The sequence below is a fragment of the Amaranthus tricolor genome, chromosome 15 (genome assembly GCF_026212465.1).
Source record: "Amaranthus tricolor cultivar Red isolate AtriRed21 chromosome 15, ASM2621246v1, whole genome shotgun sequence".
Lineage (NCBI taxonomy): Eukaryota > Viridiplantae > Streptophyta > Magnoliopsida > Caryophyllales > Amaranthaceae > Amaranthus > Amaranthus tricolor.
The window spans coordinates 5015439-5042230 of record NC_080061.1 but is presented as its reverse complement, the minus strand read 5'-3'; the positions used below and the strand labels follow the sequence as shown (position 1 = coordinate 5042230).

Here is a 26792-nt window from a genome sequence, read left to right as displayed (position 1 = left end):
GTATTTTAACCTATTGAAATTGGTATTTAGAGTTGGGATTTGAACCTATTAAATTGTTGTTTTAACCTTAAGTTGTTAATCTATTACAGTTGGTATTTTAACATATTAAAGTCGGTTTTTTAACCTATTGAAGTTGACGTTTTAACCTGTTAAAAAACCAACTTCAACAGGTTAAAACACTAACTTTATTAGGTTAAAATACCAACTTCAATAGATTTAAATACCAACTTACATAAGTCAAAATACTTATTTAAGCAATTTTTTAAAGACACCAACTCAATAGGTTAAAATACCAACTTTAATATGTATTAAAACCAAATTCAATGTGTTAAAACATCAACTTAAACAAGTTAAAATACAAACTTACAATGCATAAAACACCAACTTAAACATATTAGAATACCAACTTCAATGGTTAAAATACCAACTACAAATAGGTTAGAATATCAACTTCAATTGATTAACAACATAACATTAAAACACCAACTCTAGATAGGTTAAAGTACCAACTTTAATAGGTTAAAATGACAACTCCAATAGGTTAAAATATCAACTTCAATAGATTAAAACACCAACTTCAAATAGGTTATACAAGTTTGTTTTGTAGTTGTTTTTTTAGTAATAATGGACCAGCCCATTTGAAACGCGTCTTTAAGTAACAATTATTAACTTACGAATTCTCGAAGTCCACAAAGAAAATGTCAACTTGTAGCCCAACGACAAAGGAGAAGTTGTTTTTGACTAGTCACTTGCTTTGACATTAACACAGGAAAAATCAGCTTCATGGAAAATATTCTAACACCTAATTATGTTGCTTCTTAACAAAACACTGCTCGGTTAGATACCTGCAATAAGTTGAAGTAATACTTATTAGTACATCAAGCAAAAACAGGACAGAAAAATCGCTCTGTATGAAAGTTGCCATATTCTTCAAAACCGGACTAAGAAAAATGATTTTTTCCAGCGCCTGAGGCTTAAAATCAAGCAAAAACCTCATATATAAATGGGAAAACATAAATTTACAAATAATTCATGTACATTTGAGTTGTCATCACTTAAAAGTAGTGTCACATGATTCGATAATCCCCTCGTGAATAACGCTTTGAAAAAGCTAATTTTCGACAATTTCAAGTAAATTGCAAATTCAAAAAGCAAATTTACATTGCTTAAAAGTAGTGGCATATCGAGAAATTCAACCATAAACCAGTAACAGATAACTTCTCTTAAGATATATTCGAAATAGTGCACATTATTTTGACGACCAGGTTAAAACCAATAAACATCCAGCTGAATAAGATAGAGAAAGACAAGAGCGAGCATTCAACAACAGTTCTAAGGTCTAACAATGCATTCATAAGCTGAGACAGTTTACTTCAGCTTTGGAGTGTTCAAAATTTTGTAAGGAAGGTCCTATTATGCTCTATATAAGGTTATCAGCAACTATTAATAATCTTAATGTTCATCTAATCAAAATCCAAGGTAACTTCATGGAGAAAAGAGGCTGAACAGGTTCCTGATAATTTGGCGTGCAGAAAAGCAAGAGTGTCGCAACTCAAATTTGATAGTCGAGACCCTTCAGGAAGAGAAGTATGCAAAAAAGATCATGAAAAATGATAATTCTTCATGGAGGATAATTAATATTGGACTCTAGTTGCAGACTTTGGGATAAAAAAACTTCCAAGCATCCAAATGGATACCGTCTAATTTTCATTAATTAATAAATTTCAATTTGGTTATACGAAGTTTACCTTCAAGATATAGAAGACAAATAGTACTTCATACATACATTTACTCTGCACACGCTACTAAAAGTCTAAAACAATATATCTCGGCAGAGCAAAAATTACCTGTTCTTAAACCTTGCAGCAATTTTTAAGGCAAATGAATTAAAATGTAAGTTGCAAAATATTTTCAAGGATATCTCCTACATTCGAGTAGATTGAAGGCCAGAATTGAGAAAACGGAGTCATACAGAAACCAGATAATCATACATCATTGAAAGATTAGGAAGGATAAAAGGAAGGGCGGACTGAGATCGGGCAATGGAAATATTCATATACTTACTTGCCAGTGTAAAACCCAGCAGAATACCACACATTCAGAACTGTGCTTAGATCTGTTCCAACGGTTGCCTTTTGTTCTACTACACTGTCGGTTTTGTTCTCCTCTTTTGAGTCTGTATTCCATATAAAAAAGGTGTAAGCATACTAAGAAATAAGCAGCCTAGTGTGTATCCTATGTTCATCAATCTGAGAACACACAGCAAGAACAAGCAAAAACTAGCAATATTTGCATGAAGAAAAGTATTATACGTCATGAAGACTCCAAGACACTAACAATCACCTTAACTTGGCCACCTTGAAAATGAGGTTTTAACTTATACCTAATAGACAAATATGCAGACAAGAGGATCATCTCACACACAGACATAGACTTCTCCATTTTTTTGTTTGTTATAATTCATATTTTGATACAATTCAACAGACCAACTTTAACAAAGCAAGAATTGTTCAATTCAAATCTTCCTTATATAAGGGAGAGGAAAGGAACAGAAAAGAAAGAAAGGGGAGAGGGAAGATAGAGCTCCAATGTCCCTCTTAATCTCTCGAACATTTAAGGGATCGTATTTATGTACGAGTAAGGGAATATAGGTCCCTCCCTTATCTTCTACTCACCCTTTACTTAAATGAGGGAACTTCATCTCTTCCCTTTCCCTTCTCTCCCTTTCACTATGTTTCCACTTATCCAAACAAAGAGGAAATGTCAATAACACTGCTTTCATGCTCGATCTACATATATGCTACTATTACTATAGAATCAATCTAGAGTAGTTAATTGGACTTTATACCAATCATGAAATTTGCATATTTGACATAACAGGATTAATGCAGCAAAGAATATGCCATAAGCAATACCAAACAAAAACCATACCACCATATTCATGTCCCTAAGATACTGCGGATTCTGTCACTAAACCATTTCCACCAGCAGATAGACAAACTAGCAAGAGAATATCACATTGGGCTAAACAGTTTGACAAGCTCAACGGTAACAACTTCTCACATTAGTCATGAATCATGATGAATGACAAAAAACATTGTTCAAAGAATTCCGAAAACACTACAAGGATGTTGGCAAACCTACCAGAAGCATTAATCTTCAATGCAGATATTGCTTTTTCTGCAGCTCCCATTGCCGTCTTCACAATATTATCTTCAACTGCTGAAAACTTTCCCAGATCCATTGTTGCTGACGAATTTACACCAGAATTACAAGCAGAAACACCATTTAAGGGGCAAGGTAAAGAGCAAGAAGCCATGGAACATTGGCTAGGGCATGGGCAGCAAGAAACAACCATTGCTCCACAAGGCACTTGACTAATATATGATTGATATTCTTGGGTAGCAGAACTGGTACCCCACTGTGAGCCAGATACAGGCACTTCACTTGTGTATGGATATTGCCCACTGCTGAAGTTCTGCAGCTTCTGTAGAATTTTTTGCCTTTGCTCCTCGACTTCATAGTACTGTTTATATAGCTGATTGTATTCATCCACATCTAAAGAGGTTGAGTAATTATGGGACTGATCCTGCAAGGGCAAAACATTTGACTCAAGTGCATGTTCTCCTGTAACTTCTGAATCTGCAGCTCCATTTCTGTTAGAAGTTTTCAGACTTTCCGGAACAGCACCCAGACCGTTTTCATTCCCTCCATCAAGTATTTCTGGATTACTTAACACCAAAATAGAAGTGTCAGCAAATTCAGAACAAGAAACAGAGCGAATATGTAACAAATTGGATCACAGTTACATTCAAGTAATACAAGAAAAAGAAGAAAAGTATCCTATTTATACTAATACCGGTTAAGCTATTCAGCATGACATCCATATACTCCCATCAAAGTAGTTATGTTGCTTGGAGTTAATGAAGCATGATACGGTCAAGGTACATGGAATGCTGTAGCCTTCCAGCCTTTTCTTACAAGTATTCATAACAAACAGCTTCAAGCAAGTATCATTTGTTGTTTTCCCAAAGAAGCTGATATCATATTATCCCTCAACATAATGTATCACGTCAAGCTAACATTCATCTCTTTAAAGATTTTGGAGAAAGCATTAGTGTTTGTCTTGAGCTTAAATACATCACATATTTTCACATCAGTGTATAGAATAACATCCATACATGCCAAAGTTATTACCTATTACAGATTAGAAACTATGAGAAAGAGTCATTAATCTTTCAAGAGACACACACAACACAAAAGGCTCTAAGTATACATATGCTCAACTCAATAGATTTCCCATAATGTTGATCAACAAATCGTTTCAAGGAAAACTAATTACATTAGTTAAATCAAAAACACATGACTTTTCTATTTAGAGAACCATGACAACATTCTTCTAGGACAACCCAACTTATTTCTTCTTCATAAGAAGGTCAAATAATAAATGTTGCAGAAGTTGATTGTGGCACAAGTAAACACCAAAAACCCGTTTACATACACCCTTCAAACAATCATTAAGTTGCTAGTAGCATACTCCCCTAGGCCCTATCCCACTCAATTTACCTAACTTTCCATTTTAGCCCTTCTCAATAAATTTGCTGCATTTTTATTTTTAGATATGACCCACCATTTACTCTCTATTCTCTCTTATTTCTAATAGCCCACTATACTCAACTCTTCATTCTCCATGCTAAAAGCAAATGAAGCAAATGGGGCAAAATGGCTTGGACGGAGGAGTATATATAGCCTTACCCACAAAAATTCTTCCTCATAAAGAGGCCATATGATATACTCCATGTTGCAAAAGATGATCATGGAACAAGTAAACACCAACAGCCCAGCTCACATAAACCCTTAAAACAATCATTCGGTAGCTAATGCCTAATAGCATATATATAGTCTTACCCAACAAAATTCTTCCTTAAAAAAGGCCATATGATATATGTTGCAGAAGACTTTCATGGCACAAGAAAAAACCAATAAACCTTCTACTATAAACTCTCCAAACAATCATTCAATTATTAGTAGCATATATATAACACTACCCACAAAAATCAAATTAAAGGATAAGAAGTACTTAATTTAAACCAAGAGCAGCTAAAAAAGAAAAGAAATAAAAATAAAAACCCTAAAAGGAAGCAAGTAGTGAGACCAAACCTAGTATCTTCTCCAGAAGTATTAGATGCAGCAGGAGCAACTGAATTGTTAATATTGAGATCCGCAGCACCAGTATTTGGAGTTTCCTTGTACCCTTTTCCGTGCATTTTCTGCTATGATAAATTGATTAATGCAGTAATTGTAAACAATAAGCAAAATTTGTTCTTGTAAAGAGGTAGAAAATACCTTATACTTGGAGATGGCTTGATCGAAAGCAGTAATAAGAACAGAATCGTCCCACAGTTCACCTTCTTTACCCATTTGTCTATACCTTTATATGAATCAGGAGTAAATTGCACCAAATTTGTACAAGGTTGAACACTTGGTTTCGCGCCGCAAAGGATAGGCACTAGGTAGTTGTGATATGTGAAGACTAAGCTTGAGTTTGGGTAAAAAGTGTTAAGTAAATCACAATTTGATTGGTAAAAGACCGGTCCAAATCTGATTTATGTTAATTTAAAAAAAAATGTTACAGAAATCAAAAAGTAAATGCGTATGTGCAGTAAAATGTGAAAAGTCATATAATATAACAACATTTATTTGGGGTTATAATATAAAATATTTGGTATTATATCAGCATATATTTGGGGTTATAACATAATATATTTGAAGTTATAACAATAAATATATATATATATATATATATATATATATATATATTTGAAATTATAACATAATGTATATTGGGTTATAATATATATTGTCTTATGACTTATTAGCCTACATTTGCTATAATAAAATACCAACAATCAATACTCAATTCTATCAAATATATTATTTAACAATTGATTTATCAAGAGCAATAAAAACAATCAAATACTTTCAGTTTGTGAAGCAATGTTAACAAGGAAAAATCATTTCTAACATAACCAAAACCAATATCCATGACATATTTACCATTTATGAAAGCAAAGAATAAAGAAACCAAGGACAAATTGCTCAACCTAGTCTAAAGAGCAAAGATTATCTAATTAAAATTTTCATTTTATAATGTGCTAATTTTAAGAAAAAAAAGGAAAATCACACAAAATTGGGGAATAATGAACAATATTACTAATTTAATTATTGTGTTATTAACAAAATTGATAACTTAACGATTATATAAATAGTCAAATCTAATAAGGAAAAAAGTTATTGAAACAAAATATTTGATGTGAATATATCAAAATTGTACATTTCATTTTTAGCGAAAGGGAGTATTTGTTTCGTTCATTCCCGCCTCTGTAAACAAACAAAATGTTGGCAACAAAACCTCTGTTCTACCATCATCGTTCTCCTATCGTCAACCAAGTACTTACCCTCATGATCAAGGACACTCCATTCAATCTCTTTAATCCACCCGCTTCATTCTCATGGACCTCCGAGTCCGTATCCGATGTACTCCGTTCCATACCCACTTTCTTCTTCATTCCTACCCGCTCCATTGGCCGTCAATCCAACCCGACCCGCCACCGTGCTCCACTTAAACAACGCAACCTTTCATTAGAATCCAATAAACTCCAAAAAGGAACCCTTGTTCTAGGCCCTGCTGCCCATCGTGACCCAACCAGTATTGATCATGGCGTTTTAAAGTCCACCCAGTTTTTTTACTGGGTCGAATCTCATTCTGGGTTCACCCATGATGAAACCACCGTCAAGGAGATGGCCATTGTTTTTGCTAAAGCTAATAAACTGATTAATCTCTGGAATTTTCTTAAAGAAATGAGCAGAAGAGATAATAATGGGCTTGTAACTACCATGTCTATTACCTGTTTGATAAAATGCTTAGGTGAACAAGGACTTGTAAATGAGGCGTTTCATGCTTTCTGTAGATTGCGACAGTTTCACTGTAAGCCTGATGTTTATGCTTACAATACTATAATTCTTGCTCTTTGTAGAGTTGGGTTTTTTAAGAAAGCTAAGTCTTTATTGCAGAAAATGGAATTACCTGGGTTTCAATGCCAGCCTGATACCTACACATACACAATTTTAATAAGCTCGTATTGCAAGTATGCAATGCAAATTGGGTCTAGGAAGGCTATTCGTCGTAGGATTTGGGAAGCTAATCATTTGTTTAGGTTGATGTTGTTTAAGGGTTTTGTTCCTGATATTGTTACTTACAATAGTTTGATTGATGGTTGTTGTAAAACTAATAGGATTGAGAGAGCTCTTGAGCTTTTTGATGATATGAAGAAGAGGGGTTGTGTTCCAAACCGGATTACTTATGATTCGTTTATTAGATATTATAGCACGGTGAATGAGATTGATAAAGGTATTGAAATGTTGAGGAGAATGCATGAAACGAACCATGGAACGCCGAGTACTAGCTCCTACACTCCGATTATTCATGCGTTGTGTGAAGTGGGAAGAGCAACTGATGCTTGGAGGTTTCTTGTGGAGCTTGTGAATGGAGGTTCCATCCCTAGGGAGTACACTTACAAGTTGGTTCTTGATGGATTACGCTCGAGTGGAAGAGCAGATTTGCTGAATGAAGGAATGTGTAAAAGAATTGAGGATGGTATAGTAGTTAGATATAGGCAAAGAATGATGACTAAACCCCATATGAATCATAAAGGTTCCATTGTTGTAGTTGAAGATCATTGATTGAGGTACTTTTACTGTCCTGTAGTCCTGTTATTCTACAACAAACCATCCATTGGCCTGTGCACTGAAACAAGAGGTATACAAGTATACAACTAAGTTGCTCCTACCTAGACGGGGTTTGCGACTTTGGAGAGATGGAATGTATGCAACCTTCCTCTTGTAATAACAAATATGTTTCTATTCAGCCATTAATTGCATACATAATCTACAATTTCACATAATAAAAAAGCGCATATGATTTGCGAGTCATTTTACATTAGCCTATTGTTGGAGTATATAATATATCCTGGAGCCTCAACCATCAGCGTAAGCTTTTGGTTGAGTTGGTTCATTGACATGGTATCAGATGCCAACGTGACAAGAGGTTACGGGTTCGAATCTCAACCACCCCTCATTTAAAGTAGAATATTCAGCCATGCGCATCCACACTTCTAGCCCAATAGGCTCTGTGTGAGGGGGCGACTTATAATATATAACATATCTTGGGGTCTCAATCATCAGTGTAAGTTTTTGGTTAAGTTGATTCCTTGACACCTATTATTATTTGAAACCAAAGAAAAATATATATCTTTAGCTTCATCGAGAATAAGTTTTGGATGAAGAATTATATGTAAATTGTAAAGTTTTGACACATTCTTTTTTGTGATTGATACAGATCGCTGAACAATGGTGTATATCTCTGGCATTAACTCAGGCCTTCTACTTCAAAAGCTTATGGTGTCACGTGATTCATTAATCTACCCTCGAGTTGCAAATCAAAACAAGCAAATTATGATGGACTTTGTGCTATTTTGAGGCTTTTTAAGCGAATTGCGAATTTAAAAAGCTAATTTTCTAGCGAAATATGAATATCCATTCAAATTTGAAAAGCAGTTTACAATCAAAATGTGCTTTCAATAACCTGAAAACTCTGCCTCCAGTGGGAATCTATTGTTGTCACCAAGGCATTTCAGGTGGACAGCTCTATACTGCACTGTTTCGAGCAAAGAAATCCTCTCAGGTGACGGTTTTACTGATCCGATTTTATAAGATAATGAGCAAACTCTCTTGAACAAAGTTCTCTTTTTATGCGATTTGTTGTATTCGGAATACTTCAGATACGAGGCATTGATGCATCTGGAGCCGATGATACCTCTTCAAATAAGTAATCTACATGACAATTGGGGTTGATATTTTATATTTCATCCCTATTGTGTTCTGTCACATTAGACTTGTCTTTAAAAGAAAATGTTATGCCAAGTATAATCCTGGCCTTAAACTTCTCATCTGATCTCACTGAATATGTTAAGAGCCATACTTTTTGCTACCCGGATTAAAATAACTTAGCTGCCTCTGAGCAGCTGTCAGCTATATCAGCTGATGACCCAAATATTTTGAGACATTTTACTTCTGCTGATAATATAAACAAGAAAACTTTACTTGTTTTGAACTTTGTATTGATGAGTTGATGACTAGGTTCCAATGGTTTCGTCATGAGTTAGACTTGAGTTAATTATAGGTTTCTACTAATAGTATATCAGCATTCAGCTCTGCAAATTCAAAAATAGATTATAAAATACATAAAAAAAAAACTACTTGATTTGGTGACTAGGTTTTAATGGTTTATCTTTTTTTTTGTTTTTGTATGACCCGACTGTTAAGAAAATGACCCGACTCAGTTTGATTCGATCTGTTATACACCTCTACTTTACTTTAGATGTAGGATCAAGTAACAATATAACTTAAACTAAAAGATAATGTGAGAAATTGTTATTAACAATAATTCATAATGTCAACTCAATATTTGGTGTTATATTATTGACTTGTATTTAACTTGTTAATTTTTATTGATGAGTTGGTGACTAGGTTTTAATGCAAAAATTATAAATAATGCAAAAAAGCAATTTCAATAGTAGTTACAGTTATAATAACCATCTCAAAATCTTTTTTTGGTGAAGATATCTAATTAAAGAATAGCACTATGCTTAGAAAAGTCAAAAGTGTATGAGAGGAATGAAAAGTTTTAAAGGAGACTCAAAATTCTCTTTCATATAAAGCATATATCCTTTCCTTTTTACGAGATTGCACCACTCACAATTGATACAGCTCACACAAGTAGAAATTGATAAGGTTCACTAAATTATAAGCGTATGATTGAAAATGAGAGAAAAAAATAGAAGATACAGGAATAAGAATTAAAGAAAATAGTGGGAAAAACTACAATATCATCATCATTATATTCAATATTCCACTCGAGAACAAGGGGCAAAATTTACCTAAAATAAAAATAATATAAAATTAAAATAACAGACTAAAATAGAAAATATAACAATCAGTTTATCTACAAATGGAGTAATAAGGAACAAATTGATAATTGGAAAGAACAAAGAAGATCCTTAACAAAACCCAAGCCCTAATTTCTATGTCTTGGTCGCACCATCAACAAAGGTGGCGCTGAATCCGGATATAAAATTATCAATAAATAATATGACAAGTATTTTTCGTGAGATGTGCGTGGCAATTTCATCTATATTAATTAGTAATTACTAATGTCTTTATGGTTATTTAAGGCACAAATAAGACTGGGTTTTAAAACCTTTGTACTTGCCCCTTGTTTTGTTTACATATCAACAGCATACGACTATTAGTTAGTACAAGTAGACAGTTTTTATAGGTCTCAAACTCCTTCCGTGTCTTTGGATTTGCACCATATAACTTAACAACTAGTTTTTTGAGAAATCGTTTCTTTAAGAGATGTATCTCAAACACAACCCATTAAAGATTAATGTCTACTTACATTATCCTTAATGCTTACTTACCGTATCCTTAATGCATACTTTAAATATCTTAAATGTCTACTTACATCATTCTTAATGCCTACTTACAATATTTTAAAAAATATATAGTGACCGACCCAATTAGAGATGGTCTCTCAAAAAGACCGTCTCTCACAAGAATTTGTAATAACTTAATAAACTCGCATATTTAAGTCATTTATGGTGCAAATCACACCATTTAAGCATGAAAGGTTCTGAGCATATTCAATATGTTCGATCGCACAGACCCCGAAAAAGTTAAGAGCATCAATATTAAATTACGTAGTATGTATTAAGTGTTTACAGATACAAATTTGCTAAAAAATATCATAAATTTTAAAATTGCACAGTACCTATATACATTTATTAATTTTTAGGCCGGCTTGAGATGTCATTTTCATATACAACCTAAGACTAGTATACTACATCACTAATCCAATGGTTTAGCTGGATGACCTTTGGGACACTAGTCCACTATGCTTATAAGTTATATCTTTATAAACTGAAATTTGTTTGATAGTGAGACATACTCAGATCATAGGAGTAGTCCAGTATGTGTGTCTATATATATATATATATATATATATATATATTATATTACACTCATCTCTTTAATTTTTCGTTGTTAAATTATATATGAGTTATTTTCTAATATTTTTAATTCTTTGTTTCAACTTAAAGCCCCTTAAGCATCATCTACTTCAAATATAAGCATGTGGTTTATACGTAGACTATTCTTCTCGTTTACTTTGAGCATGTGGGTTATACATAGAGTCGTACACTATCGAAAAGTAACAAAAAAAGTTGTAGTTAACTAAGTAGGAGTGAATTTTAATGACTATAAGAGCACATGTTTTAGGCTTATTATTATAAGCCTCATTAAGCTAACTACTCCCTAACACAATGAAATTAAGTATTATTTATTTAATTATTAAAAGTTACAAGGCTATTTCCATGACTTCGTTCTATATCGCGAATGATGAGTCACGGTCTCACGGATGATGCCGACTCCCGATTGGTGACGTTGGAGGCGGGAGGTTTACGATTTTGTTTTTCTTTGGAATCTATAGAGAGGCGTGCGATGACCCAAAAATTGGCTTAATACATCACAATATAAGAATATGTGTTGACGAGTTTAGACTAAACTCGTTCATCTTTTCATCTTAAAATAATAATAATCCTATTTATTAAAAATAAACATCAATCAATTTAATAGAAAGGCCAATTTAATGCAATTTTAGCAAAAATTAGGTTCGGCCTTAATAAGTTTTTTGTTTAGGGTAAACATTTTCGTGAATAATTGTTTACTTTATTTTTTGTTATTTGGTTTGACTGATAAATATGTCTCAAAATAGAATATTCATAATGGAAAAAACTATAAAATTTTTATTTGTAAAAAATGAAAAACGCAATAAGAACGATGGTAGTAATTATTTTTCAGAAAAGATATTGTTTGCCAAAAGAAACAGCCTTTAGTAAAAATGTGCATCAATTCAAATTTAAAGAGTATAAATTAAAAAGTGTGGTTAAGTGTTCAGTAAAGATTTGAAAGTTAAAATGTGTGATTATAGGCGAAGCTTTATGGGTCGGGAAGGCCGGACCCTAAATTTTTGTATTTTTGGCTTTGGTTCCCTTTACTAATATGATATATAGTTTAAAGAGTGCAAAAATACAAAAAAATTACCACAACTCAATCGTTAGAGTAATACATTTGTGATCTAAGAGTTTGGGATCAAATCATCATGATTTAACTACTATTTTTTATAGACTAATAAATTTATATATAATGTCCTTACTCTTTATCTTTCATAATTTCACATTCATCATTTTTAGTTTGTGTTTATATTTTTGTTATCTTAATTTTAATAGCGTTTTTTTGGAGAATTATTAGGCAAATATATGGAGTGATTACTTAGTTTTTTTTCAAAAAGGATAATTATAAGGAAGTTTCAATTCCATTTGTTAAATATAATATTTGCTATGGTTCACGTTTGTTTCAATTTACATGATTTTAAAATTTTTGTAATTTCACTAATTTTTTTAGTTTATAACCTGCTATTATATCGACAATTTAGCCTTCTATAATTCGAAATTCCAACTTCGCGAGTAAGTGTGATTTAGTGGTGAGTAAAGAGTCGAAAAGAATGATCAACGAGATACAATGGATACGTAGACATTTGTCTGGTCTTACGTGCGGCATGGACTAGGAAGCAGCACCTTCGGAGTGGCATGCACACAGCAATTGTACACAGTACACCTATGACGATTCATACTTCCAAGTAAACAATTAACAATTACCAGCTTACTATGCCAATTGCACGTTATTACAGCATTATTTCTTTGGACCATGTCATCCAATACCTAATCTCAACTTAAAAATGGACTCCTTTTTATAATTTTCTCTATAATTATGTAATTGATTTTCATCAAACTAATTAAATATTAGAATGAACATGATGTTTGTAGGGTGTAATATATAAAATTGATAGAACAAATTTATAATTCTACTAAGGATATGTGCCATTATGAGGAAGCTGTCTTAGTTGTCCGGGCAACACTTAAATATTGTAAAACATTTATAGAATACAAGAGAGTTGGTAGATTAGATGGTTTGACTTTCACACGTTCACACAAAAGACTTAAGTTTGAGCCATTTGAGTTGCCTAAATTTCAAAATTTTAAATGCATTTTTTTATGTAGTGAAATCACTTTTTTTTTTTTCTGCATTCACCTCTGAGTTGGTTCGACATTATTAGATTTTGAATATGATGCATCTCATATGATAATATTGTGTAAATACATATAAAAGAAGCAACTCACTTATAAAACAAGAGTATGCTCATCGTCAAAATTATTTATGAGGGAGTTAAGTTACCCCTCATTCTTATAAAATAATACTTCACATTTTTATTTTCAATTTGCGACAATTCACATATAAACAACTCGCTTATTATATAAGTAATATTTTTCCTATAATTTTTATTAGTTACTACAATTAGTAACATTAATCTGTAGCGCGCAACTAATAAAAATAAAAGAAAATATATTTTAAGTCACAAACTTTACCCATAAAAATATATAGGTCAAACTAAAATAACTTACTATAAATAGAGAATTTGCAAAGATACTATTTTATATTCCTTATATAGTTGGTACGTTTATATATGCTTACACTATTGAACATAATATTTATCCAAAAATATAAAGATTCATTAATATTCTTTTTTTAATAAAATCCTTAATAAAATGACCTAACGCGTAAGACCAATTAATTTCATAGTATAAAATATAAATACCCAGCCAAAACAACCCACAAAACCCATTCTAACCGAGCAAACAAACAAACAAACAAAAAAAGAGAGAAAAAAACTATAAAATCAATGGAAAACGGTGGAGCGAAAATGAATGGAGTTAACAAAGAATGGAGGTTCAAGGGAAACGAAAATGGAAATATTTCAACAGGTAATGTTAATAATGGTAATAAACCTTCATCAAACACAAAAAGAGGGGTAACGGTAAGAGAAGCAAGAACTATGATAATGGAGAATTTAAATCCAAATGATAATAGACCAATGCTTGCTCTTGCTCATGGTGATCCTTCTATTTTCCCCTGTTTTCGTACTTGTCCTAATGCCGAAAACGCCGTCGTCGATGCGCTTCGCTCCGCTCAATTTCACTCTTATGGCACCGCCGTTGGCCTCCCTTCTGCTAGAAAGTACGTTTCCTTTCTTTTTTCTTTTTTTATATTTTTTTTATTTTTGGAATTTATCTTTAGGTATTATATTGATTAGTTAGATTGTTTGATTAGAAACCGTCCATTAATTGTTAGGACGATAAAATTATATACATCTAATCGTTAAATTAAACTATTTCCATGTAAAAAGTAAAGTACTTATGTAAAAATGAAATGAAACATTGGTAGATATTAGTTTTTATAAGGTAAGGTCTTGTTAGAATTGGAATAAAAAGGATAGAGATTAATTTTCATATATGACCTACTCTTTTTTGTTTGTTTTCTGATGTTCTTTTTATTTGAATTATTTAATTTTGAAAGAGAAATGTAATTAAAATTTTGAGCGACATGTAGAACATAAAACATAATTACTAATTCATTTTCATGTAAAGTTTTTAATTATATATTTCTAAAATTTTAATTATAAAGAGGGTAATTTTTATATTCTCTTTTGTTTTTTGTTCTTCTTATTTATTTTTTACATAATTTTTAAAATAATTTTATTTTTTAATATCTTTAAATATCTATCATAACAATTACTATAAATGTATAATAAAAAATATACATTAAAACAAATCTAGCGAGATTTCGCGTAAATATATTTTATCTTTTATATCATTTAAAAACCTTACTCAAATTTCTCTTAATATTCCAAATTAGAAAAATATTATAAAATGGACGGATTATAGTTGTACAGAAAAGATTTGAATGAGGTTATTAAGACATTAAGTAACCGAGTCCTTAATTTGGGGGCAACGTAGAATGATTCAAATTTTATTTTTTTTATCGGTGATTGGAAAGATATCCACCTTTGAATAGGTTTACTTTAAGAAATCTGTTTTTAATGTTTTTGTTTGTTTTTTTTACCACGTTGAGTGATTAGTCATATGAAGCAACTCTAATACGGACAATTTCCAATGTATTTTAGTATAACATAAAAGACAATGTATAACAACGATAAATTTTAGAATAATAAATTAAATAATAACAATAAATTTCAAAAATCCAAATAATTCTACTTAAGCATTGATCAAATTCAATTTACAACGAGAATGCAATAAGGCAAGACTTGTATATTCAAATGATGCAATACTCCACTTAACACAATGTTTGAATACTAGACATTTTGACATTTTGATAAAATACTCTCTTTACTTCAACTTAATTGAACATTTTTCTTTAATGCTCTTATTTAGTTTTTAACAAATCTTTTTTCTTCTTGTACCCAATTTTTTTCCCTAAGCCTTAATTGGCCAATTCTGTATGCTATATTTTAGTAGACAACATTAAATAAATCCAATTCGTAAATCCTTATTTAAATTTATCGGTTCTTATCTAAATCTAACGCTTTAGCCACATTCTCCTTTATGGGTATAGATTGCCACCTTTCGTCCCTCCTCAAACTTTGATCATAGTCTATAGGCGGGATGCACTGAGTACGTAGATGATGATGATGATGATTTCACTTCTTTTCATTATTTTAAACTATATTAATCATTATTTATTTTAATTATTAATGACTTTTTATAGAATACTATCCTTCATTAGTACTTTTTTGGCTCATTCCCATATTTCAAGGGAAAAATAAAAAGAATCGGAGGGAATAATTTACAAATGTTTATTTATAGCTAAAATGAAAATATCGTACATAATTCATATCAACTAATATGTTTATTGATCTTTTAAAACTACGTATATTTTAACTTGAATTATTTTATAAAGTGTCAATTTCAATTTTTATGACTATTATTAATTTCAAAGGATGTGTGTGACCACCACTAAAAATGTATTTATTGATTATGAATTCCAACCCATTTTTTATAGGATTAAGGTTATGGTAATATTGTTATATGTGGGCAATGACAACCCACATAATGTGTTGGTTGTTTCACCCGTGGGATTAGGGAATATAACGTAAAGAACTAGGTAGCAAATAAGAGGCTGACTTACCTTATCAAAGTAATACAAATTACAACGGTGAATGGTCCAATGTATTATGTGTAATTATGACGACATACATGTTAAATTTTCCAACGAGTATGGACTTAATTAGGTCCCATAACAAATTCAACAATATGGTCCAGTATATGTTAAAATCAATCTTTTTCGTATCAAATTAAACATTGTCAACAATAGTTTTTTCTTATAAAAAACGATGTTGTAATGAATGAATTAAAATGAAAATTTAATTGAAATGATTCACTAAGATCTGTTTAGTTGAGAGTTTAGATGTGAGTTACTTAATAATATTTGACCATAATATTTATCAAGAGAATCGTCAATTACTAGTTTACTTTTATGATTGGATAAGGCTTGAAGTTTACTTTTATGTTAAAACGGTTGTATTGTTAATTACTAGTTTTTGTTCATTTATGATTGGTGATTTCTGGCTCATTACAATAATATTCATTACTTTAATGTCATTAAAGGGCTTCTTCTTAGAGTGGTATTAAAACGGTTGGACGTATGCAATTAAACCCTTGTTATACCTTTGTTGGCGATAACAAATAGGTACATAGTTTTGGTCGACCTGTGGTAGTATACTTTGTCTGCAACTTTACATGAATAAAAAGTGTACCCAATTTGATTAATCGTTTTAGTTCATTATAATCTCAAATTAAAAACTAGTAATCTTTGGCCCCTAGACTGAGATACGTTGCATATTGTTGTAATTTTGGTGTTTGAATTAGGATTGTGTATATTGTTGGTATGCTCTTTGCTTAAAGTTGCTCTTTGTTGGAATGGTGCTAGTGGTGCGATACACATTGGTGCTTCTAATTAATTCTTCTCGTTCACTTCCAATTTTCATATTGTAGCACCTAATTTAGTAAAAGTCCAAACCTTTAAACATCTAGTTTTGTGATTGATATACATACCCCACCAATTCATATTTAGGTATATTAATTAATCATTCGTTGTATGAACTCTTCCAATCCAACTCATTCCGTTCCTAGAACTTTTTCCTTCCGTCACTTCAAGTCTGTCCTTAATTTGCAAAGTTTCTCATGTGAGTTTACATGGAAAACTTAAAAATGGTGTGAACTTCGTATACAAAAACATGCTATTGCACCAATCCCAATGTTAATAAGTAGCTCTCAATTAGACAGAGTTTGGGGGTCGGATACTCAAATAGTCGAATGTGCGCAGTATTATCCTTATTAGTGATAATACAATGTTTGTTTTTAATTGATCTCGATAACAAATATTATTTGTAACTTCACATAAGTTAGGAATGTACATAATTTAATTAGCCGTTTAGGATTTGGAATGTAATTATTAAACTAGAAGTAGCTCTAAGTACTCCCTATGTTCCTTTCATTTTGCACTTAGTGTAAAATAGGTGAAATTTAGCGGAAAAGAAAATTCGGTTGAAAAATAAGCCAAAAAATAAATAGAGAATAAAAATAGTGATTAACATGAAGAAAATATTTAAGTTTATGAATGAAATTAAAAAAAGAAGAAAAGAAAAACTATTACCTAAAAAGGTAAAAATGTAAATCAGTAGTACAAATTAAAAAGAAAAGTTGAAAAGTAATATATTGTGATAGAGACAAAGGGAGTAATATTTTCCACAAAGCAAATTGAGTGAAATTTGTGACATTGGTAGGTTTTAGCATCCACGGGATTACTGGATAGAAGGGACTAGGGAAGGGGAAAAAAGGAGGCCACATGTAAGCCTAGTTCATCCAATTTATGTAAAAAACATTGCAATGGTCCAATACTATGTGGCACTAAAATCATACCAATAAAAGTTTGCTTGGGGTCCTTTATTTGGGGAGCATTTGCCACCTATATACATATGAGTTTGAGTTGAATTTTTATTAGTATAATATTAAATGACACTATAGAGTTGGCAATTATTATAACATTTTAAAAATTATGTCTACTGCAATATTAAGGAAGATAATATATTGATAATATAATTTCATATACTTCTATTTGAGTACATGGTAAAGAGATCAGATAAATAGTGAGAGTTGTTAAAATCAAAAGATAAAAAAATTGAGGCATGGTCTAAAAACATGTTTCACATAAAGAAGATTATTATAGAGACAAATAAGAGGAAACAAACAAAAAAAAAAAAAACAAGTACTTGATAATTAGATGATACTCGTGATAGTGATGTATAGCTAGCACATGTACTTGATATAATAATTTCAAAATGTTTGATCAATTATCATCTAAAATATATGTGTTTTTCATTAATATTGTTTACAATGTAATCTTTAAGAAATCATAAGTGTATTTCTCCATGAGTAATCTTTAAAATCTGTGTGTGTGTTAAATGTATCTATTAGTGAGTTTGATCAATTATATATTCTATTTTCCTATCTTGAAACTAATTGGTAATATACAAAATGTGTACCACCAAACAATTACATTGCTTTGGGTTAGGTAGACTAAGGGAGAGAGTTAATGAGAATCAAATCAAGGTATCTTATAAAAAATATGATACTTGTCGCCACTGAAGCAAGATCTAAGAATCAAACCAAGGTTGGGCTACATGGTAGATTGGGGGAGGGAGAATGAAAATCAAATCGAAGAAACTTTTAAAAGATAGGATACTTGTCATCACTGAGGAAAGATTTGAGAATTGAACCAAGGTATCTTCAGAAAAATATGATACTTGCCGCCACTGAGGCAAAAACTGATTCTCACCTGCCAAACAAACTTAGCACTACATGCATTTGCTTCATTTTTGTTTAGTAGATGAACAATACTTCCTCCGTTCCATAATACCCGCTACATTTTATATTTTTGGTAATTTTATATTACTTGCTACATTTCCATTTTTAGTAATAAAACAATCATTTAAAGTTCTACCTACCTCTATTTTTATCCTACTATATACTCTATACTCTATAATAAAATACTATACAATACTCTATAAAGTAACCTAACAACCTATTTTTCCTTTTTCTTTTTCAATTAACAATAATAAAATACTATTCTCTATAAAGTAAAAAATCAGCTACACTATAGGTCAATCACTTTTTTTAATTCCCGTACCAATGCAAATGTAGCAACAATATCAGAACGGAGGAAGTATAAGAGTACTTGGTGGAGGACAACATATCATTATTTAATGTTCATAACATTCACGTGTTTAGTAGGATTGGTAGATTAGACTGTTTAATAGGTGAAAGAAAGAATGTCACCAGTCAGTATTAGTATTAATTACTGCAGTACAGTCTGATGCTTAAGGGACCAGACCAGACCAGTTGTTACCTCTTACTGGTCCTGTAAGTCACTATTGACCCAACAACTATTAACCATGATGTATTGGTTGTTTTATGTACAGAGCTGTAGCAGATTACCTATCTCGTGATCTTCCTTATGAACTTTCACCAAATGATGTTGTCCTTACTGTTGGTTGTACACAAGCTATTGATATTACACTTTCCGCTCTTGCTTCTCCTGGTGCTAATGTTTTGTTACCTACTCCCGGTTACCCTTATTACGATGTTTATTCTTCTCATATCGGACTTGAGACACGACACTTTGATCTCGTGCCTAGAAATGGGTGGGAAGTTGATCTGGATGCTATCGTTGCCTTGGCTGATTCGAATACTGTCGCTATGGTTTTAATCAATCCTGGTAACCCTTGTGGTAACGTTTTCACGTATGATCATTTGCATAAGGTATGGTGCGATTCGATAACTTACTTTTAATTTCATTCTAATTATGGCCCCTTTGGTCACCGGTACTAAATGGTGAAAATTGTAATGAAAAGTTAGTGTAAGTTTGGTTAAAATATATTTTGACAAATTTAATGGACATGCTTATTTTCCTTCAACAATTTCATTTTTTCACAAAACTCATTCAAATGCATTACCATTTGAACATGCTTTATTAGAAAGTAATGAAAAATTGAGAACAAAAAAGCTTTTTTATGAACAAACATTTATTACTATGGATGACATGATACAACCATGGAAATTAACACAATTAGTACCGTTAATTCAATGGAACGGGCCGTTAGAGTTTGAGTTTGTAGAATCGATAGACTAATTTCCATTATTCTTATATTCACAGATAGCACAAGTTGCAAGAAAATTAGGAATTTTAGTGATAAGTGACGAAGTTTATGGCCATCTGACCTTCGGAAGCAAACCATTTGTGCCTATGGGTGTTTTTGGAAATATTACTCCAGTAATCACCCTTGGATCTTTATCTAAACGATGGATTGTTCCTGGTTGGAGACTTGGTTGGCTTGTCACCAATGATACTCATGGCATCTTGCAAAAATATGGGGTATGATACTTTGGTGCATCTTTTTAGACTTTATCACACATCGTGAACAATAAACATAGTTAAAACATGATAATAGACCATTTTCATTGGACTGGCCTAATGTACATTCATAATCATAAAGTAATCACGTTTATATCATTGAAACGATTACTTATAACTTTAAAGTGATTACTTAAAATCTTAAAGTAATTGACAAATTATATAGCTTGTTGTTGTGAATGGGCTATGATATTTGGTGAAGAACAATAAACAAATTGATGCAAAGAAAACAACCCAAAACAGAGGAAGTAACAACAATGGCAAAACACAAGAATATGAGGTATCTAATGATACCTCCCCTCAAAATAAGTATCTTATCATAATATAAACTCATTTACACTAATGACTCACCTTGCAAAACTTTAAGAACAATCTCCCAAAGCAAAGATTGAACTTTTACTTCAATCTCTTACAAATATGCAAATACAAGAGGAGGAACTTTTATGGTGTGAACCCTAGTTTACTCTCTTGTATATGCCTCTCTTTATACCCTAATGATGTTCTAAGAGTCCTTATATAGCCCTAAAACATATTAGAGTAACCTAGGACAAAGGGGCTTAAAGCCCACAAAAAACTGCATACGAAACAGAAACTGTCGAATGAGGGACCTATTGGTCGCTCGGGTCGAGCACCATTGCTCACCTGGACGAGCCACTGACTAGAACTCACTAGATGCTTGCTGCTTGTTGGCTCGATCGAGCCCTATACGCTCGGCCAGTCGAGCCATCTTCAAGACCCTCCAATCTTCGTTCCTTCTCATCATTTAGGCACTCTAATCCACCCTCATCAATCACTTCATTGATTGACCCAAAGCATAAGCTCTCATACTTCCTTGCACTCACCACTTCGCTCTCAAACGTGCAAGCCAAGGAGTACGCTACGAGGTGATCGAACTCACCTCCATTAAGGTGAGATTTGGTGCTTGATTCAACACTTGTCTTATAGTGAGACGATTTCAAATAAGATTTATAGGAAATCCTTTAATCTTACCCTGATAACAAAAAATTGTCGATTGTATAAATTTGATCTACTTTGACTATTCTAAAAGACATAATAATATAGTACAAGTCTAGTAATTTCCAAATGAATGTTGAAAGCTCATTCTTGGATCAATTGAATATTGACAATTGCAATCGTATGATATTGGTTGAATCAGGTTATTGACAGCATTAAACGTATCGTAAGCATATCCGCAGATCCTGCTACCTTTATTCAGGTTAGCCCCACTAATCACGCTTCACATTATGCTCATGTTCATCGTGAATGACTTACTCTATAATCAACATTTAGTACAAATCCTATCAATATTGATTTGTAAGATATATTTAATTTTTTTGTCAATACGAGTCTATTATTTCAATCAAACAAATAAAAGTACATATTTCTGGGACAAATGTGGTATAATTTTCTTCATTTCATTTTATGTTAAAATTTTTAAGTCACAAATATGATTTGACTTCTTTTTGACCAACTATTATAATATTCCCTTTGATCCATAAAAGTTTGTCATATTTGTTTTTGCACATTTTTCTAAACATGTATTCGAACTTCAATATCTGTAAATATGTTTCATAAAAAATACATATATCAAAATTATTTATATCGAGAGACAATATCATATATAGAGAGAGAGAGAGAGGATTCTCATCTCATGGGAGTTAAATTAGCTGTTTTCTTGTGATATTCCCTTTCAAAAGGAAACGGGTATGAATTGTTCGTAATCTTCTCTTATCTAGACCCTATTTTTAAGGGGAATATTGAGTTAATGATGATGATATTTAAAAATAAAAATCTGTTTAAATTTTTTCTTTAATGAGATATTACAAACATAACTTCAAAAATGTTGGATCAAATTCAATCGATTTGATCAGTTGCCAAGTCAAAGTACAATGTAAACAAGTTATAAATTAAATAATATAAAGAATAGACCACGTACATTTCATGCATACTCGCATTAATTCTTTAAATTTTTTAAGACATATCATCTTTAGTAAAAATTATATTATATGATTGATGAATAATTGTATGATTTTCAGGGGGCACTTCCACAAATTCTTGAGAAAACAAGCAAAGATTTCTTTACAAGAGTCATCGACATTCTACGGCATGATGCAGACCTTTGCTTTGACAAACTTAAGGACATTCCTGGCCTTATTTGTCCTCACAAACCCGATGGTTCTATGTTTGTCATGGTAAGAACCCCAATTTTAGTTACTCTTTCCGTTTTACAACAATAGTTTTATTTGATTGTTTTTCTATTTTTTTTTTAAGAATATTATATATCTTAATATCTATAAATACTTTTTATAAAATATTATGATAGTGTATATTAAAATTCTATACTTTAAAATGAATCTAACAAAATCTTATATGGTTAATTTTTTGTATTTATAAAAAATCATGTCTCAAATTCCCGTCACTATGTATGACAAAATTCAAATGTAATAAACAATACCAAATGGGTTATATTTTTTGGAAAAATTGTAATTAAACACTAAAAAAAAACTCTTAATTCTCAAAAACTTCCATTGAAGGTAGTTGACCACAACAAAAAAAATTAGTTAGGTATTAATTTTCACAAAGAGCCGGTCTTTTTGAGAAATTATCTTTAATTGGGCCAGCTTATTATATATTTTTAAAAATATTGTAAGTAGACATTAAAAATAATGTAAGTAGACGTTTAAGATATTGAAAGTAGGCATTAAGGATACGCAAAGTAAGTATTATGAATAATGCAAATAAGCACTAAGAATACGGTAAGTAGACATTAATATTTAATGGGTTGGGCTTGAGATACGTCTCTCAAAGAGACGGTCACTCAAGAGACTAGCTGGCTAATTTTTATCTTCATTGAGTAGTTGTTCTGGTTTAGGTAGTTTATTATTTTTTTTTTATTAATTGTTATAAATTATAGATAACGCAAAACTATTATTTAACTAAAGCAAATATTGAAATATGAATTATTTCTCTTTAAAAATTTTCTTTAAAACAGAAACACGTTCTAATTTATTTTTACAGGTGAAACTTGATTTGATGCAACTAGAAGGAATTATTGACGATATTGATTTTTGCATTAAACTTGCCAAAGAAGAGAAGATGATTATTTTACCAGGTAAGTTAACTTTTGAAACGGATAAAACTACAGCGGAGCAAAAATATCTGTTATTATCGGAAAAATCAATAATTCAATTTGATATCCGATTTGAAGTTATAATTCGGATCGAATATCTGATTCAAATTATACGAGTATCGGATACGGATATTGATAACAATTTATGCGATTTATATATCCAAATATTTGACATTTTTTGAATAGTCGAATATCGAATATCCGACTTCATTTCAGATAGTAGGATATCCACATATTATGAATAAATTTGAATATCTGATATTCATAAGAATAAAATAATATTTATAAAAAATCATTTGACTAAATTTGAATATCGGATATCTGATTGGAATTTTTCAACTTATCCTCAGTGGCATTAGATATCATATATATGATCCGAATATTATCCGATATCGGATTCAGATTTCCTTGATTGATCGGGTCGATATCAAATATGTAAGCTTTCGGATATCAAATATCCGATCTGACTGCATATTTTGAATCGAATATCCGACTATTCTCTAACTCAATTGAATTATCTACTCGTCACTCCATAAATTTCCATTTAAATCTTGCTACAAGATTAAAGAGGTGTGAACGTTACATGGATTTTAATGCATACCAATTTATTTATCTAGCATTATTATTAGTTTTATTAACCACGTAATTTATTTGGTAATATATAGGTGTAACTTTAGGAGCAAAAAATTGGTTACGGATTACTTTTGCGTTGGAGCCAACAGCTCTGGAAGATGGTCTTAAAAGATTAAAAGCATTTTGTCAAAGACATGCTCCTACAATTAAGCCATAATACCTTCATTTCTTTGTAAATTAATATTAATCACGCTTCAAAATTAACAACTTTTTTGTGTAATGTTTCCTTTGTGTTTGGATTATTTCTTGTTAATTTTTGTGCCATAAAAGTTATTGTGCTGAAATGATCGTTTCTAGATTTTTTGTCAATTTTACTCGATTAAAATTTAAAATGAAAAAAAATAGATATCATCATCGTAAAATATTTAAAAAGCGTGGCATGATTTGTGAATGAGTTGTGTAAGAATTGAAATTTTGTGGCCGAAAATTATTTTAACTCTACAATGAATCACTAGATCATTCACACATGCTATAAGTATTGTACCTTATTAAGATTCTTCATCATAAAAACTTTACTCAATAGCATGGCTAATATGATGACAAAAAATCCCTAGACCTCAAATATATTGCGTTTGATATTTTATAAGCTTCATTTTTTATTGTAGATTATTCTGAGAAAAAATAAGGTCTAAATAAAAATTAAATCTAACTTGTTTTGAAAAATAATACTTTCTCTTCCATTAAGGCAAAACAGATTCTCTATAAGTTATAATTTCGAAAACACAAATTCTTGTATAAGACAGTTTTACCGTGAAATGTGCCTCATACGTAGGTTAAATAGCCCCATGATAGAAACATTTAGCATAATAGATCTTTTGTATGGACTTGTCTTACAGTGAAACGGTCTCATATAAGAGCAACTGCTTCCAAAAGCATTTTGAGTGTCATTTCCTCTATTGGTATACCGATAATTTAATCTTCCAAGAAAAAACTTAGCGTGAGATTTGTGCCTTCATAGAACGAAATTATGGAAAAATTTATGGGCCAATCAACCCATTAAACGGATTTTTACACAAAGCATGTGCCCAATAGCTCAAATTTTGAATTATCCAATCAAGAATTCGAGTGAAAATATGCCAAATAATAACGTACTGAACTTTGATGACTATTGCTTGATAATGGTCATTTTAATCAGCAACTCTTATATGTGATTGTTTGATGATGAGACAATTCTATTAAAGGAGCCCAATTTTCATCCAAAATATCTCTTTTAAACAACTAAAGTGAGTGTCTTATTATTCAAAGTGTCAATTTTACCATAAAAATAATTTGTCAAATATAAAATAATCAAAATGAGTATTTTAAGTACAAATGTGAATATTTTAATTCATTTTGGTTGAACATATAACCCAATTTAAAATTGTCTAACAGTAAAACCGTCTTAAATGAGAATTTATGCATTTTAATAAGATAATTCTATCAAGCTTAAGAAAATATAAAATGGGCCCAAAATGGAATGAAGCATCCCAAATATACCCAATGTTTATTCTAATCTCAACACAGGAACAACAGCTTGCTTTGTATAAGACAGTCTCGGCAAGAGACGAACCTATTAAGTAGTTTATTTTCCTAATTGATCATTTTAAAATTATAAGTGATTACTTTAACACTTAACATGCTAAATGTATATAAACCAGTCCAATAAAAATGGTCTTACCTCACCATAATACCATGTGATTCAAAAATTTGCACTAACAAATGTGTATGATGCATAATAACAAGTAGCAATGCGTGACTTTATTACTAAGGCCTATGGGCTTTGGCAGTTAAATAAAAAAAGCATTTTTTTATTGTTTCAAACCAACCATTGGGCATTAATAAAAAGACGTTCCTTCTTTCAAATCAAAGCCCAAAGATGCTCCTCATCACATAGCGTAACGTAAGAAGCCCAAAAACACATGTTATGCAAAGTTTAAGTCCTACAAAAAGTATCATCTTAACAAAAACGAGCAGCTAAAAATGCCCTTACGCAAGCCAAATCCGAAACCCATGCAGCCGATTTGATTACATGTTTTACACCTTTAAATGAATTTATTAGCTAAACTAACCGAATACTCATAGAGACCAGAGACATACATATAAATTTGTTCGCATTATTGCGTTAATTTAAATATTGGTAACTTAATCTACTGTAATATGGATGTTATGTACATTTTAACTACTATATAGATGTTTACGATAATTTTGACTTTTGTAACTACAAGATTCTAGTACCCTTAAGACCTAGGTTTTAATCCTAATTTTGCCCTAGTTTTTGTTAGCTTAACAAGAGTTATGTAAACACAATTTTAACATGATACTCCTTCCGTTCCTTTTTGTTTGTCAACTTTAAATTTTTTCACTTTAGAAGAGAGAAATTTAAATTTGCTTTTTGAAGTATAAATTCAAGACAAAATATATTCATGTGAAATCTTGTTAGTTTCGTCTTGATGCAAAGAATTTTAATATATAATTTTGACAATTT

At 31.2% G+C, this 26792-nt stretch overlaps 3 protein-coding genes across 5 annotated transcripts; 2 read left to right on the top strand and 1 right to left on the bottom strand.

Annotated features, from left to right (window-relative positions):
* Positions 1-539: 539 nt before the first annotated feature.
* Positions 540-5532, bottom strand: LOC130801278 (uncharacterized). The gene is made up of 5 exons (XM_057665089.1): positions 5347-5532; positions 5161-5270; positions 3145-3731; positions 2065-2176; positions 540-845 (listed from the first exon to the last, which is right to left on the bottom strand). Exons 1-5 carry the CDS (start codon positions 5419-5421, stop codon positions 803-805), a joined length of 927 nt encoding a protein of 308 aa, XP_057521072.1. The 5' UTR covers positions 5422-5532; the 3' UTR covers positions 540-802.
* A 781-nt stretch (positions 5533-6313) lies between these two features.
* Positions 6314-9652, top strand: LOC130801670 (pentatricopeptide repeat-containing protein At1g77405). Of its 3 annotated transcripts, none has more exons than XR_009039657.1 (2): positions 6314-8245; positions 8399-9651. XR_009039657.1 is itself a non-coding variant. In XM_057665553.1 (2 exons), the coding sequence occupies exon 1, from the start codon at positions 6397-6399 to the stop codon at positions 7741-7743; it is 1347 nt and encodes a 448-aa protein (XP_057521536.1). In that variant the 5' UTR covers positions 6314-6396; the 3' UTR covers positions 7744-7748; positions 8399-9652. The 3 variants fall into 3 exon arrangements, 1 of the variants encoding a protein (XP_057521536.1); XR_009039658.1 differs by having other exon boundaries at positions 6314-7884; positions 8399-9649; XM_057665553.1 differs by having other exon boundaries at positions 6314-7748; positions 8399-9652.
* A 4072-nt stretch (positions 9653-13724) lies between these two features.
* LOC130801494 (probable aminotransferase TAT2) lies at positions 13725-24805 on the top strand. Its single transcript, XM_057665359.1, has 7 exons — positions 13725-14253; positions 19574-19913; positions 20308-20526; positions 21722-21781; positions 22602-22757; positions 23584-23677; positions 24361-24805. The coding sequence occupies exons 1-7, from the start codon at positions 13919-13921 to the stop codon at positions 24483-24485; spliced, it is 1329 nt and encodes a 442-aa protein (XP_057521342.1). The 5' UTR covers positions 13725-13918; the 3' UTR covers positions 24486-24805.
* Positions 24806-26792: the final 1987 nt, after the last annotated feature.